Source organism: Phyllobates terribilis, unplaced genomic scaffold, assembly GCF_046119375.1.
Source record: "Phyllobates terribilis strain yellow unplaced genomic scaffold, ASM4611937v1 Scaffold_7__3_contigs__length_470593459, whole genome shotgun sequence".
In the NCBI taxonomy this organism is placed as follows: domain Eukaryota; kingdom Metazoa; phylum Chordata; class Amphibia; order Anura; family Dendrobatidae; genus Phyllobates; species Phyllobates terribilis.
The window spans coordinates 323,278,266-323,294,830 of record NW_027362767.1 but is presented as its reverse complement, the minus strand read 5'-3'; the positions used below and the strand labels follow the sequence as shown (position 1 = coordinate 323,294,830).

At 45.9% G+C, this 16,565-nt stretch overlaps 1 protein-coding gene and 1 non-coding gene across 3 annotated transcripts; both read right to left on the bottom strand.

Annotated features, from left to right (window-relative positions):
* Window positions 1–1,208: 1,208 nt before the first annotated feature.
* RPL39 (ribosomal protein L39) lies at window positions 1,209–9,547 on the bottom strand. 2 transcript variants are annotated; one of them, XM_073641153.1, is made up of 3 exons: window positions 9,416–9,547; window positions 3,357–3,460; window positions 1,209–1,450 (listed from the first exon to the last, which is right to left on the bottom strand). In XM_073641153.1, exons 1-3 carry the CDS (start codon window positions 9,416–9,418, stop codon window positions 1,402–1,404), a joined length of 156 nt encoding a protein of 51 aa, XP_073497254.1. In that variant the 5' UTR covers window positions 9,419–9,547; the 3' UTR covers window positions 1,209–1,401. The 2 variants fall into 2 exon arrangements, with proteins under 2 accessions (XP_073497254.1, XP_073497253.1); XM_073641152.1 differs by lacking the exon at window positions 9,416–9,547 and adding an exon at window positions 3,742–3,780.
* On the bottom strand, window positions 1,526–1,656 carry LOC141155614 (small nucleolar RNA SNORA69). Its single transcript, XR_012247542.1, has one exon. It is a non-coding gene; the product is annotated as a small nucleolar RNA SNORA69 (small nucleolar RNA).
* Window positions 9,548–16,565: the final 7,018 nt, after the last annotated feature.

The window sequence follows — 16,565 nt, the reverse complement described above, 5'->3', positions numbered from 1 at the left end:
AGTGTACCGCTGTAAATGGTGGATGTCTATTCACCAAAGCAGGCACACCCGAAAAGCAGAGCTGTAGAGTCCGTAAGCCAAACCTCTGACTGCTCAATTTCCCTGACACCGACTCCCTCAAACATGGCTCATGTTTAAGTGATAAATTTACTGTAGCACAGATTCATCTCAGCTAAAAGTCTAGACCCTTAGATCAGGAATAGGACAGACATTTATAGGACATTTCATAACTTTCCCAAATTCTTATGAAAAAATATTCCCCACAAACAGCATTTAACTACAGTACCCAATTTATTATATATTTTAGGAGTCGGGAGTTGGTCCATTTTATACCAACTCCACCAAAATGGACACGACTCCACAGGCCTGCCGAAAAGAATCACTCGCCAGACCCCCTTAGACTCAAAACAATTAAAGTTGGCATGTGCAGATGGTGGATGGGCTCACACACAGATCTGCGTCACTCCTGTCAAAGGTGCTTCATGGTCCAGTCCCTTGCCGTTCCACTGCAGCCAAGGGTAGCAGAAATTTGATGACCAGAAATAGTCACGACACTCGGGCATGGAGTGATGCCAGCGGTACAAGCCCATCTGAGTGTGAGTGTCGGGCACTAGTCAACACTTATTCTGGTGGGGCGTCTGCTTTCCTTGATGAAGTGTTTACTGTCTCAGTCGTTCTGTATTCTTTTTAGTATTTTACATGTATACTGGTAGCTGCCAAAACAGTTAATGAACGGCAACTAGGGCTTATGTTTGGAGTAGTGCTCATATTTCAAGCATATGTGAATATCCTGAAAAATGATGCTAGGGCTAACATGTTCAGGGTAGGTCTTAATTTTTGGGGGGAAACACAGTAGAACAGACTGTCAAGTTTCAAAGGTTTGAGCTTTCTTGTGGTGATTTAGTTTTCACTTAGGAAGAGATCTTATCCCTTTCCCACCCCATGACATACCACTACATCACAGGGAGCGTTCAGGTATATGGAGTGAGCTTCATACTTTAAAAAAAAAAAAAAAAGAAGAAGTTATAGCTATTGAAATAAGGGTCTGTGTGTGGGGAGGACTAAAGTGCAAACATTATTATTTTTTTTTTTACAGTCAACAAGTAAATGTTTGAATGCAGATTGGGTGAGGAGTAAAAGATGGGATTTCTAAGGTCCAAAAAAATAAAAGAAAATAGAAGTTGAAATGAATAATTACATGTCCCATGTAAAGGTTGAGTTCTCCAATCGGACCTCACATCAGTTTATTGCCAGCAATGGTCATTATATCAGTAGCAGATAAATAGATGTTTTTATATTTTCATAGATTCAAAAGCACATAGATACTTCTACAAAATGATAGCTGTATAATAAGATGTTATCAGGTCTTCAGAAGGAACCCAGAATGTTGGTCTGTCTTCTTTACAGGCCGAGCTTGGTCCTTCTCCAGTGTCTCCTCTTGGAGTTGTACCTGTGATTACAATACGTATTTTACTACCACAGCACTAAATGTGCATTATTCATAGTAAATTTACAACATGTAGCAGTATGTAGCTATCAGCTCAGGAGGATTCTCCTTGGATGAAGGAAAAACCTCAAAGAACTGACATCATTAATTTCTGCAGGATAATGACAGCACTCCCACCACAATGAAGCACTGTAATTGCAACCTGCATTGGTTCCTCCCTATCCAGTGCCTGTTCATGCAGTTCATCTAACAGCAGTAATGTTAGGCCGGTTTTATATATCATTATCCGTGTTTCTCAGTGTAAGTAATGAGTGCGATGCACGGACCGGCCTCCGATCTTCTGACTTCAACTCAACAGCCTGATCGGTGCATAAGAAGTTTGAGGTGAAGTCAGCCATTGAGAGCTGTACGGACAGCAAAAAAACAGATGCGTGAAACCAGACTCAAGGACATACAATAGCTTTAGAAAAGTTTATAGTCTGTGTGTTTAAGAACAGACTTTCTTTAAAGAGCGACTGGTTTCATTTTTATTTCATAAAACAATTGTACACCTAAAATTAAGGAACTTTGTAATATATCTTATCAGAGAAATCTGCTTGTTTCTCAGCTACGACTGATCATTCATTCTCAAAAGTTTCTTATTTTTATGTGTACTATTAATTTATGAATTAAAAAATAAATAAAAGATGGTTACTCTTTAAATGCAGATTTTTCGGCATTAATATGTGACATGTTGGATAAACATTAGGTTGTGTTTACACCTGGCATCTGGAGTTCAGTTTTTCTGTTCCTTTATAGGAACTGCAATACAAAAAAAAAAAAGGAACTTGCGATGAAGCCTATTGAAGGCTCCAGGGCAAGGGTACACTTATCCCTAGATAAAAAAAATCAGAATTCAGCACAAGTCCTTCACCGTGCTGCACTAATCAAGTGTTAACGATTATGGCGATATAATATTTTTGGGTGACAAGCAGTAGTTTTCATTGGTATCATTTTGTAACATGCTGGAGACCCATTCTGTGGGGATGCCTTGGACGTATGACCTTTGGACGCTTAGGTCCTCACAGGTGATAGACACAATTTGGTTATCTCACCACTATTTTTTTTAACATATTGCGGGTTCTGTGTTGATTCTGGCTCTGCTACTTCTGATCTGGGGACCGGAATCGGACTAAAAGCAGGGCGCGTTGCTGGTGGGGAAGGGCCTCATCTCATGCGTGACAGCAGTCTGAGCACACATGTACAGATCAGACTTCACTCTCCTCTCTGCTTCAATTCTGCTTTGAAGTACTGTCTGTTCAGCTGACAAGCCCTGCAAAGTGCTGCTTGTTATTAGAAAGTAGGGTGTACCACAGGGCTTGTCAGCTGAAGGTACAGACGTCAAAGCATCAGCAGTCAGTCGGCACCATGCATGACCGAGCTCACATCAGGCTTCACTCTCCTCTGCCTTAATGCTGCTTTCAGCTGACTAGCCCTGTGATATACTTTCTAATGATCAGCACATTGCAGGGCTTGTCAGCTGAACGGACGGGCACTTCAAAAGCAGCATCCAAGCAGAGAGGAGAGTTATGCGTGCTCAGACAGCTGTCACGCACCAAGACATAGCCCCTTCCCCACCAATGATGTGCCCTGCTCTGTTCGTCCGATTCCAGTCCCCAGATCGGAGGTAACAGAGCCAGAATCAAGAAGATAAGGATATATGACCTACAGAGAGATGAGCTTATAGGAGCAGGGCAGGTAATAAAAGTGTATTAGAAAAGTATTAAGTTAGGAATAATTAAGACAAATGAAAGGGGGTTAAATTAGTAGTGGAAAACCTATTTAATAGTTTAGGTAGGTCAAATGCGATTCCCTTTAAGCAAGTGCCATTATGTCACTAAACCCGAGGTCTGATGAGCTTTAGACATACCTGATCTTATTGCCAGTCTTCATTCTGATCCACTGTGGGATTGGTCTGTTCTGTTTCTGCTTTTTGGCAAGAAACCTCTTAATTCTGAAGGTCTTGTGGGACGACTGAGGAGAAAAAGTAAAATACACAATATTAGCGCTCGGAATATAACTCCTAGAGTGCATCTACACTGTAGCAGCCATCTGCCCCCATGAACTATAATAAAGATGCATTCCTGCTATACCATTATATTTCCAACAACGGCTTGAAAGAACCTCAGTCGGGTACAGCCACAGGGAATAATAGACAAAACCGAATGTTGCTTTAAAGCGTAAACAGCATTTAAATTTTTTTTTCATACATCAATAGTACACATGAAAATAAGCAACTTTATAATATGTCTTACCAGAGAAATCAGCTTCTTTCTCATCCTGGACTGATCAGTCACTCTCAATGTTTTCAATTCACAGGTAAATTCTGTAAAGTGAAGACTTTACCATTACTGAGATAGAAGATGGCAGCTGCTGCTCAAAATTCTGTGGAGAGCGGTATCTGTCGTTTCAGGAGAACTTGCAGCAGAATACCTGCCTCTAGCTCCTTCTTTCATAGAATTTTAAAAACACTAACTGTCACTGCCTGTAATGGGAAAGTCTGTCTTCACTGAATAAAGATGTTACCCATGAATTGAGAGTGAAAAATTAGGGCAGGAAGTGAAAGAAGTGGATTTCTGATATGAAAATAAATAACTTAATAATTTATCATATGTACTATTGAATTACACAATAAAAAATGAAATGATGGTTACTGTAAAGATGTGCGGTTGTGGATTTTAATAATCACCTAGGCAGGTTATCGATGCAATTAGTTTTATTCCTTCCGACCACGGTGAACAGCAATTCCAGGTAAATGTCCAACAGGCAATTCTCTTAGTCCTAGAGTTTCTAACCTGGGATCAGTAGTTCCACTGCCACGTACCAGGTGATACCCACTGTTCCCCAACTTTTGGTTGGCCCACAGCTTTTTGTATCTCCCGCCGGTATATTGACAGTCACAGCATATGCTCCATCGGATGATGGATATCACGACCGCAGCCCGTGATACCACCCAGCTCTCAGTCCGACTAGCAATGAAACTTCCCTTTCTCCTGCACAGGGTTCAGCCCCCTGAATCGGCAGAAGAGCTCACCCCTCCCTCCCCCAGCTAATTGTGCCTAAAGGCCTCGTCACACATAACGAGATCGCTAGCGAGATCGTTGATACGTCACGGGTTTTGTGACGCAATAGCGATCTTGCTAGCGATCTCGTTACGTCTGACAGGTAGCAACGATCAGACCCCTATTGTGAGATCGTTGATAGTTACAAAGCTTCCTGGACCATTCCTGGGTCGTTGCGCTCCCGCTGGGCAGTGTGCATCGCTGTATTTAACACCTAACCAACGACCTCATTAGCGATTCAGAACGGAGACACGTAGGCGTGCATAAATTAGACTTTTCCGTGCCCCTCGTCCCCGATTGGTGGTCGCTACAGCAGTCTCATTTCCCGCCGTGGAGAACGCTACTAGAATCCGAAAATCAGGACGCTGACAGGGCCTTAAAGCCGAGATGAACGAATACAGCCCGGTGAACGCTGCTACGATCTGAAACCAGAGCGCAGATAGGAACAAAGAGACGGAATTGCTACAATGTGGCTTTATTTTTAAACCTGCCGCCCAATCATAACACATAATCATAACGCAGTAGTGTCCACCGATCGGAGATGAGGGGGCGCGGAAAAGTAATTTTATGCACGCTTTTGTGACACAGTAGAGTCCCTATCAAGGTGTGGATCGTTGAAATAGCTGCTGTGTGAAAGCGTCCCAACGACCAACGAGATCGTTAGTTAGATCGCTGGGGCGGCCGAAATCGTTGGGAAGTTCTGCATGTTTGACAGCTCCCCAGCGATCACGATACGACTCTCCAGCAATCTCAAAACTGTGACGTAATAACGATCTCGCTAGCGATCTCGTTGTGTGTGACAGGGCCTTTAGTGGAGATATTTTCTCAGGTGGAACCCATCCCCTGGGTTTGCATGTGACACTACCTGTGGTGACAGAACAATGGCCCAAGGTCTCGGAGATATGGTTACTGAATGGAATAGATACCCGAGGTTGAACTGATGAGCAAACAAATCACTAACAAAACACAGCAAGCAAATTTCTAACAAAACACAAAATTAAGATTGACGAAAAGGGGTGCTCAGTGCTGGAAAAGTATTTAGAAAGTGGCCAGGTCCTCATAGTTACTCTTTAGCTAATCATCCTATAATAGGATAATCACACGGGAAACTGTGGCATCAGAAGCTGGATCACAGTTGCACTGAAGATGGCCAAGTTCATAACACCAGCGCATACAAGCTCTATAGGATAAAGCTCACAAGGGCTGCACTCCTTGATTGACTGCAGTGGTGGCCAGTAACCTAGGCAAATGCAATAAAGAAAGTTAAAAAGGTTCTCCAAAATAGTAATAAAATGGCCCTCATCACGTATTTCAAACTGCAGACCGTCCTAGTCACGTGAGGATAGGCTGAAGTCTCAACCGACAGAAGAACTGTATCGTAAGTACAGATACAGGTGAGCTGCCAGAGACTGAGGCTGGAGTGCTAAGTCAGCTGAGATTTATTTCTTCTGATGTCGCAGCCCTTCTCTGGCAGCTCATGAAGGTATCTGTGCTTACGATAGGACACTGGTCTTCTGTCCACACAGGTCTCGGGATCTGTATGTCTTTAGACTGCAGCCAGTCCTGACATGCCACTAGGATGAGTAGCAGTTTTCATTACCTGACAAGGGCCATTTTATTACATTCTTAGAGAACCCATTTAAAAATCCCAACATTCTTGAGGACGGTGAGGATTTTTAATGGCATATAAACTGCCAAGTTCCTTATTTTCACAAGCGCTCTGTAATTTTACCCATTTGAGATGAGAAAACCCTTTTTATGGGGGAAAAAAAAAAAAAAAAAGAGGACCCTCCTTTCAGTGACAGTTGCTCTGTCGACACACCCTAATGATACAGGAGTACAGCACCAGCCCTCACAATGCTCCAACATCTCAGCATGCTATGGCAACACTCAGGATAGGGCATCACTATGTACATTCTGCACAAACCCTTTAAAATCCCATCACGTTCCCGCTACTGTATTTGATGTAGAATTTCCCTGCACACATCTGAAAAATCCAGTGTATCTGTCCCAAGAGGCACGGCCTACCTTATATCTACAGAAACCCAATGAGTAGCTTCACCCCAATTAGACCAGTACAAAGACCCATACAGACAGATACCCCTCCCCCATTACCAGCCCCATACACACAGGCAGAGAGACACCCCATTATGGCCCCAGAGAGAGGCCTCACTCCATTACCGGATTCAGACAGCCCCCCCCAACATTACCGGACCCATACCATCAGGGAGACAGCCCCCCCCCCCATACCAAACCAATACACAGAGATATCCCCATTACTGATCCCCCTACACAGACACCCCCCCCCCCCCTCTCCTTTTACCAGAAACATAGAGACCCACCTCCCCCATTACTGGCCCCATACACTAAGAGACCTTCCCCACACACAGGTAGAGAGAGACACCCCCCCCCCCCCACACACCTTACCGGCCCCATGCAGGCACAGAGACACACACACCCCCCTTACCGGCTCCATGCAGGCACAGAGAACCCCCCCCCCCCCCCTTACCAGCTCCATGCAGGCACAGAGACCCCCCCCCCCCCCTTACCAGCTCCATGCAGGCACAGAGACCCCCCCCCCCCTTACCAGCTTCATGCAGGCACAGAGACCCCCCCCCCCCCTTACCAGCTCCATGCAGGCACAGAGACCCCCCCCCCTTACCAGCTCCATGCAGGCACAGAGACCCCCCCCCCTTACCAGCTCCATGCAGGCACAGAGACCCCCCCCCCTTACCAGCTCCATGCAGGCACAGAGACCCCCCCCCCCCCCTTACCAGCTCCATGCAGGCACAGAGACCCCCCCCCCCCCCTTACCAGCTCCATGCAGGCACAGAGACCCCCCCCCCCCCCCTTACCAGCTCCATGCAGGCACAGAGACCCCCCCTCCCCCTTACCAGCTCCATGCAGGCACAGAGACCCCCCCCCCCCCCTTACCAGCTCCATGCAGGCACAGAGACCCCCCCCCCTTACCAGCTCCATGCAGGCACAAAGACCCCCCCCCCCCCCCTTACCAGCTCCATGCAGGCACAGAGACCCCCCCCCCCCCCCTTACCAGCTCCATGCAGGCACAAAGACCCCCCCCCCCCTTACCAGCTCCATGCAGGCACAGAGACCCCCCCCCCTTACCAGCTCCATGCAGGCACAGAGACCCCCCCCCCCCCTTACCAGCTCCATGCAGGCACAAAGACCCCCCCCCCCCCTTACCAGCTCCATGCAGGCACAGAGACCCCCCCCCCCCCCCCTTACCAGCTCCATGCAGGCACAGAGACCCCCCCCCCTTACCAGCTCCATGCAGGCACAAAGACCCCCCCCCCCCTTACCAGCTCCATGCAGGCACAGAGACCCCCCCCCCCCCCTTACCAGCTCCATGCAGGCACAAAGACCCCCCCCCCCCCTTACCAGCTCCATGCAGGCACAGAGACCCCCCCCCCCCCCCCTTACCAGCTCCATGCAGGCACAGAGACCCCCCCCCCCTTACCAGCTCCATGCAGGCACAGAGACCCCCCCCCCCCCCCTTACCAGCTCCATGCAGGCACCGAGACCACCTTACCAGCTCCATGCAGGCACGCAGGCACCGAGACCCCCTTACCAGCTCCATGCAGGCACCGAGACCCCCTTACCAGCTCCATGCAGGCACCGAGACCCCCTTACCAGCTCCATGCAGGCACCGAGACCCCCTTACCAGCTCCATGCAGGCACCGAGACCCCCTTACCAGCTCCATGCAGGCACCGAGACCCCCTTACCAGCTCCATGCAGGCACCGAGACCCCCTTACCAGCTCCATGCAGGCACCGAGACCCCTTTACCAGCTCCATGCAGGCACCGAGACCCCTTTACCAGCTCCATGCAGGCACCGAGACCCCTTTACCAGCTCCATGCAGGCACCGAGACCCCCTTACCAGCTCCATGCAGGCACCGAGACCCCCTTACCAGCTCCATGCAGGCACCGAGACCCCCTTACCAGCTCCATGCAGGCACCGAGACCCCCTTACCAGCTCCATGCAGGCACCGAGACCCCCTTACCAGCTCCATGCAGGCACCGAGACCCCCTTACCAGCTCCATGCAGGCCGAGACCCCCTTACCAGCTCCATGCAGGCCGAGACCCCCTTACCAGCTCCATGCAGGCAGAGACCCCCTTACCAGCTCCATGCAGGCAGAGACCCCCTTACCAGCTCCATGCAGGCAGAGACCCCCTTACCAGCTCCATGCAGGCAGAGACCCCCTTACCAGCTCCATGCAGGCAGAGACCCCCTTACCAGCTCCATGCAGGCAGAGACCCCCTTACCAGCTCCATGCAGGCAGAGACCCCCTTACCAGCTCCATGCAGGCAGAGACCCCCTTACCAGCTCCATGCAGGCAGAGACCCCCTTACCAGCTCCATGCAGGCAGAGACCCCCTTACCAGCTCCATGCAGGCAGAGACCCCCTTACCAGCTCCATGCAGGCAGAGACCCCCTTACCAGCTCCATGCAGGCAGAGACCCCCTCCCCTACAGTCCAGCACGCTGTAATCGGCAGCCATACAGCAGGGTATTACAGGCGCAGGTTACATGGCGCCATTATACACTGGTCAGTAGAGATCAGCTGCTATCCTCAGGCAGGAGATGCTGGGGGTTGTAGTCCTCCACCGCAGGATGAGATACCAGAAAGCCATGAATGATGCAGACACTGCCCAGCACATGCGCGGCCCTGGTGATGCGTCTCCTCCAGAGCACCGGCCGCTATTAGAACCCGGCGTCCCCAGAAACCTCCCGCCTCTCCGGCCCAATACACACAGGAGGCCATGGCCCCGGGTCTCCGTCGCCACACAGCGCGCCCCGGGCCGGAGATGAGGCGCCGCGGAGAAGGATGACATCGGATTCACTCACCATGGCGAATAGCTACGACCCTGTCTCCACAATGGCGGGTGGCAAAGAGGAAGCCGGAAGTCAGAGGGCAGAGGTTAGCGGCGCAGCGAAAGAGAGAGACACACAGTGGAAGACGCTCTCCAAACACACAGTAAAAGCGGGGCGCCACCTATCGGCCGGAGGACAAATTGCAGCAGGGCTTTTCTCAAATGTTTCTTCGTAGGAAAAAGGATAAAGTTAGAAAATATTTAATGTGAGGTCACCAGTACAGCCAGTAATGTTTCAGTAAAGCATGGGATATTAAGAAGGCTGTATTCCATCTACTATCCCCCTGACATATCATCCCTATAGGTACAGAAAAATAGAACGCCTGCAAAACCGAGCGCACCAGACCAACCCCATTGACATAACGGGACCCTTTTAGTGTTTAGTTCACAGGCTGTCATTTTAACTGAAAATGAATCCGCACGCTGCGCTCTTTCTTCCTGCAAAAATAAGGAAACGTGCAACAGATTCTTCTAAGGCCATGTTCACACGTTCAGTATTTGGTCAGTATTTTACATCAGTATTTGTAAGGCAAAACCAGGAGGAAAAGCTACGTTACCACAATCAGTTTTTGAAGCTGCAGAATTTCTGCACCTATTATTTCAATTAGGTTACCTGCATTTTTTATTGCTTTTTTTAACGTGTTTTTATCATATTTTTGACGCTGCAGTTTTTTGTCTCTTGTTGTTGTCATGCTTTAAATAAAGTTGCTTTGTTGTGACAGCACCAGTACAAAATATTCCACAACCAATGTCCCCACAGTTAAATGGTTGGGTATTATAATCTCCTATCTAGAGACCCATCTATCCCCGTCTTAGCCTATCAAATTTATTTATAATTGAATCTATTTCTGTTAAATATGCCGTATAATGGAAAGCATCCTCAATATGAAAGGTGGCTAATATAGAAACCACCATCCATCAGCCATATATTAGGTCATATATCAGATCTGCGGGGCTGATGTACTTATATCTATAATAAGTGGGAAGACGGCAGATATATCATATCCGCAATCGCTATTATAGAGATGTGGTCCTATAGTGGGGAGTTATCACACACATCACAGCTATGTCGGCGTTACAACTGATACCCCACGTTCTGTAGGTGAATCGCCAGCACATGTGTCGGTATTTCGCCGGCACATGTGAAGGTACCGCACATAGGTTAGAGCAGTCTCCCACACAGAGCTTCCAGGCTGATTGTGTGCAGGTGGTACGCACGCGGTCAGTGCCGTTGAGTATATTCAAGCGCCAGGAGCAGCGCAGCAAACATCAAGCTAGATTTAAATAGATTCAATTATAAATAAATTTGATAGGCTAAAACGGGGATAGATGGGATCTCTAGATAGGAGATTATAATACCCAACCATTTAACTGTGGGGACATTGGTTGTGGAATATTTTGTATTGGTGCTGTCACATTGAAGTCAGGACTTTGTGGGTCATAGCTGTTTACAATTCATTACAGCCGTGGCCCAATATACATCCCCCTGGATGTATGATAATAATCCGTTTTATCAATATTTTAATTTTATTATTAAAAGTTACATTTTATTCACATTCTTTTCCTTCTTGGTACCCTCCCTATTTTCTAATAGCTATATATTTGGTGGTGACCACCTATGTGAATATTGTCCATTTCAAATCGGCTTCTATTTCACTTGATTTTCCACACAGCCCTCTGTCCTAATCTTCAGATAAAACTAGTATGGCAGCTCCTGCACTTGTCCATTATGCAGATGAGCACACAGAGCCGGTGTTCAGACATCTGTATAATCGGCCAATGAAATTTCCTCCCATGTGACTTTTATTTTTATTTTTTTTACAGTCCTTCAGTCCACGGAGAACCATTTTCATGTAAACTAGCACACGGATTACCAATTATGTGTATGCAGTCCGTTATTTCACATGGACAGCACACAGACCAAAAATATCTCATCTGAACATAGCCTAACATGCAGAATCATGCAGTATTTGGACCACATTCACATTGCGGTATTTTGATTACACTTCCTAGGAGTATTTGTATGCCAAAATCAGGAGTGGGTCAAAAATGCATAAGAGATACAAGTGTTTGCATTATCCTTTTCTCTGCTCCACCTGATACTCATCAGATAACGGCATGTGAATGTGGTCTTAGAGGTATTATGGATATTTTATATGTATGTCAGTAGGATTCTGTGTTTGTTTTTTTATTATTTCAACTTCTGGTAACTCTAAGTGAACCTGCTTGAGAACTTAAGTAAGGGCTGGCTCAGACAAACATTAAACGTCTGTGTGCTGTCCGCATGCAATACTGACGTTATACGGACAGCACACTGACCAATGCAAGTCAAGATGATAGTTCACATGAATGTTTTTACAAATGGACCAATGGTCTGCGTATATAAAATCACAGTGTGCACTACTCCCAATAAGATTTGCTTATTATAAGTCAGTGGGTGTGTAATAACGGATCATATACAGGTTACACTCCATGTGTTTTTCACAGATCCAATGCAAAAAAACAGAAACTCTACTGATTGTCAAAAAGGATACAGTTGGAACAACAGACATATTGATGCAACACGGATATAAAAAATAGACATATGGATCAAAATGCGGATGTAAAAACATCATTTTTGTCTGAATGAAAAATGGACGATTTTGCATACACTTACAGTGCCTACAAGTAGTATTCAACCCCCTGCAGATTTAGCTGGTTGACACATGCGGAATTAACTTGGCATTGTGACATTTGTACTGTAGATCAGCCTGGAAGTGGGAAATGCACTGCAGCAAATTTTTTATTTATTTATTTTTTTTTTTTAAACGTAAAAAGTTAATTCAGAGTGTCATTTATTATTCAACCCCTCAAACCACAAGAATTCTGTTTGGTCCCCCTAAAGTATTAAGAAGTAGTTCAGGCACCAAGAATAATGAGCTTCACATGTGTGGATTAAAGATCTCTTTTGCCAGCCTTTTCTGACTATTTAAGACCCTCCCCAAACTTGTGAACAGCACTCAGACATGGTCAACATGGGAAAGACAAAGGAGCATTCCAAGGCCATCAGAGACCAGATCGTGGAGGGTCACAAGGCTGGCAAGGGGTACAAAACCCTTTCCAAGGAGTTGGGCCTACCTGTCTCCACTGTTGGGAGCATCATCCGTAAGTGGAAGGCTTATGGAACTACTGTTAGCCTTCCACGGCCAGGACAGCCTTTGAAAGTGTCCTCCCGTGCCGAGGCCAGGCTTGTCCGAAGAGTCAAGGCTAACCCAAGGACAACAAGGAAGGAGCTCCGGGAAGATCTCATGGCAGTGGGGACATTGGTTTCAGTCAATACCATAAGTAACGTACTCCAACGCAATGGTCTCCGTTCCAGACGAGCCCGTAAGGTACCTTTACTTTCAAAGCGTCATGTCAAGGCTCGTCTACAGTTTGCTCATGATCACTTGGAGAACTCTGAGACAGACTGGTTCAAGGTTCTATGGTCTGATGAGACCAAAATCGAGATCTTTGGTGCCAACCACACACGTGACCTTTGGAGACTGGATGGCACTGCATACGACCCCAAGAATACCATCCCTACAGTCAAGCATGGCGGTGGCAGCATCATGCTGTGGGGCTGTTTCTCTGCCAAGGGGCCTGGCCATCTGGTCCGCATCCATGGGAAGATGGATAGCACGGCCTACCTGGAGATTTTGGCCAAGAACCTCCGCTCCTCCATCAAGGATCTTAAGATGGGTCGTAATTTCATCTTCCAACAAGACAACGACCCAAAGCACACAGCCAAGAAAACCAAGGCCTGGTTCAATAGGGAAAAAGTCAAGGTGTTGGAGTGGCCTAGTCAGTCTCCTGACCTTAACCCAATTGAAAACTTGTGGAAGGAGCTCAAGAATAAAGTCCACATGAGACACCCAAAGAACCTAGATAACTTGGAGAAGATCTGCATGGAGGAGTGGGCCAAGATAACTCCACAGACCTGTGCCGGCCTGATTAGGTCTTATAAAAGACGATTATTAGCTGTAATTGCAAACAAGGGTTATTCCACAAAATATTAAACATAGGGGTTGTATAATAATTGACCCACACTTTTATGTTTAAAATTTAATAAAATTCAACTGAGCAACATAACTTTTTGGTTTATAAGATTTATGCTTCTGCTCATAAAACCTACTCTCGTTTGCAGTTTGAAGGCTCTAACTTATTTGCATCTTATCAAACCAGCTAAATCTACAGGGGGTTGAATACTACTTGTAGGCACTGTATGTGAACGCGGCAGAAGGCTTTGTACACATGAATATGGGCAGTCAGAAAAATCACATCTGCAAATGCCAAGCGTGCATCCAAACGGGGGAAGGAGCTGTCTGATGTTAAAACTAGTATGGTCTCATCTGCAAAATAAGATGTGCACGAGCACACTGGCGATCACTGGTCAGTGCGTAGTCGTTTATTGTCCGTGCACACAGACAAAACATGGAGAACAGTGCTCTGAATGAGGCCATAAACTGATTTCTACCAGTAGTGTAATCACTCCTAGGGTCCCAGCAGAGGAGGCATGTTGTCCACACAAGCACATGTAGGTCACATTCACATTGCAGTATTTTTTATTATCAGTATTTGCAAGTGAAAAACAAAAGTGGATCCCAAAGAGAAGAAGCATAATGATAAGATTACACCTCAAGTTTTGGGAACACTCTAAATACTGGGAGCCTTTTTTTCTTACTAGTAAAGTTAGCAGAATTCTACGTTCATAAATTGTAGAAAAAAAGTTTATGCCTCACCGTGTTATTTCATATTGGAGCCGTTCACAATATTGCGTTGCCACTCCAGGAAGAATCACTGAAACATGGAGAAATAAGGAAGAAAAATTCACAGTGTCAGCAACCGAGTAAATTCTTCAAGTCTTTATTTCAAAACATAAGTTAAAAATTCATTAATGTAGGTGAGATACCGCTCAGTACCACTGTTATGTTTTGAAATAAAGACTTGAGATTTCACTCAGTTGTCGACACTCAGAATTTTTCTAAAGTTAGCAGAGTTGACTTGGAAGATCATTGGGGGTCATGACAGATGCTAGATTTACAGATTGATCAGTAATTTAACCGATTTTGGGAGAATTTCAATATCCTCACTATTAGAGTAGGTTCACACGAGCGTAAAAAAAAATCTTTCAGCGTTTCATCCAGAAAAGTATATATTTTTTTTCATCACACAGCGGTTTTTGTTAAAGGGAACCTGTCATCAGATTTTTACAATGCAGTCTATTTAAAGGCACGCTAAAACTGATTATATCCGTACCTCCATTATAGAAATCTGGGTTTATGTTTTCACCAATTTAGTTGAATTGTTTTGCAAACGAGCCACATGTGCAGTGGGTGGGCATTGGCCTTCAGCTCTGCTGCCTCTTTCCTATTCGTTGCCTGTCAGTGATTGACAGGTCACTCTTTTACAGAGACCTGCCTCTTCTGCCCGAGATTTACTGCAACACCGTCACACCCCAGGGTGGTGAATACACGGTAAGGTCCTGATGAAGGAAACTGTCAGTGTCTGCAGGGAATAGGGAAGAGAGGAAGCAGACCTGTAAGGCCAGTGCCAGGCCACTGTACTTGCAGCTCATTTGCATAACAATTCAACAAAACATTTTTCTACAATGTAAACCCAGATTTCTAAAATAAAAGGTACAGATGTAATCATTACAGCGTCTTTGCATAGATTATGGAATATTAGGGTTTCGGGGGGACCTCCAGGGTCATCATGTCCAACCCCCTGCTCAATGGAGGATTCACTAGATCATCTCAGACAGACGTCTGTCCAGCCTCTGTATGAAGACTTCCATTGAAGGAGAACTCACCACCTCTCGTGTCCACCTGTTCCACTCATTGATCACCCTCACTGTCAAAAAGTTTTTTCTAATATCTAATCTGTATCTTCTCCGTTTCATTCCATTGCTTCTTGTGTTTCCATGTGCAAATGAGAATAAGGATGATCCCTCTACAGTGTGACAGCCCTTTTTGCAAGCTAAACATTCCCAGATCCTTTGACTGTTCCTCGTAGGACATGGTTTGCAGTCCGCTCGCTATCCTGGTAGCTCTTCTCTGAACTTACTCCATTTTTTCAATGTCTTTTTTAAAATGTGGTGCCCAGAACTGGACACAGTATTCCAGATGAGATCTGACCAAGAAGGAGTAGAGGGGGATAATGACTTCACGTGATCTAGACTCTATGCTTCTCTTCATACATCCTAGATCTGTGTTTGCCTTTTTTGCTGCTGCATCACACTGTTGACTCATGTGTAGTCTGTGATCTATTAGTATACCCAAGTCTATTTCACACATGCTGTTGCTTAGTTCTATTCCTCCCATTCTGTATATGTCATTTTCGTTTTTCTTGCCCAAATGTAGACTCTTGCATTTCTCCCTGTTAAATACCATTCTATTGGTAAAAAATAACAGATGACAGGTTCTCTGTAATAATTGTTACAACCTACATATGAAAAGGATAGTCACTATCACCTGTTTAGTATAACTGGTTACTTAGACAACTGACTATAATTCTGCAAAATCCATAATTGTGCAAGTGTACCGAGAAGAATCAATGCTGTTTTGAAAGCAAGGAGCGGTCACACCAAATATTGATGCGATTTATATATCTCCTTAGCTCACTTTGCATTATGTTGATAAAAATAAACTATTAACACTTCTATTTTTTAAACCATTCTTAAAGGGGTTGTCCACTACTTTAACATTGATGCCCTATCCGCAGGATATGGTATCAATGTATGATCGGCCAGGGTCCCACATGCAGCACGCCCGCTGATCAACTGTTATCGGTGTCGGTGGCAGGCCGGAAGTCCTTACCTGCGGTGCTTGGCCGTCAAATTAAAGTGGTCTGCGCTTGTTACTGCACATCCGCCTCCTGTTCAATTGAATGCGAGTTGGATGTGCAGTACCCTGCGGCGGCCAATACAGATGGACGGCCAAGCACCACAGGTAAGGACTTTGAGCCGTCGGCAATATCAGACCTCTACTATGGCCATACAGGTGATAGAAAATAGAATTAGTCCTTACCGGTAATTCATTTTCTAGGAGCCTTCCACGACAGCATTGGAGGATGTCGTCCATGCCCTATTGGGGGACAGGAACATA

Excerpts from the sequence above, each read along its gene's own strand:
- RPL39 (XM_073641152.1), bottom strand. The coding sequence starts at position 3,765 with ATGAGAAAGAAGCTGATTTCTCTG. Across the intron at positions 3,461-3,741 it reads GAAAGAAGCTGATTTCTCTG|TCGTCCCACAAGACCTTCAG; the intron begins GTAAGACATATT and ends TTTTCTCCTCAG. Across the intron at positions 1,451-3,356 it reads AAGACTGGCAATAAGATCAG|GTACAACTCCAAGAGGAGAC; the intron begins GTATGTCTAAAG and ends TTGTAATCACAG.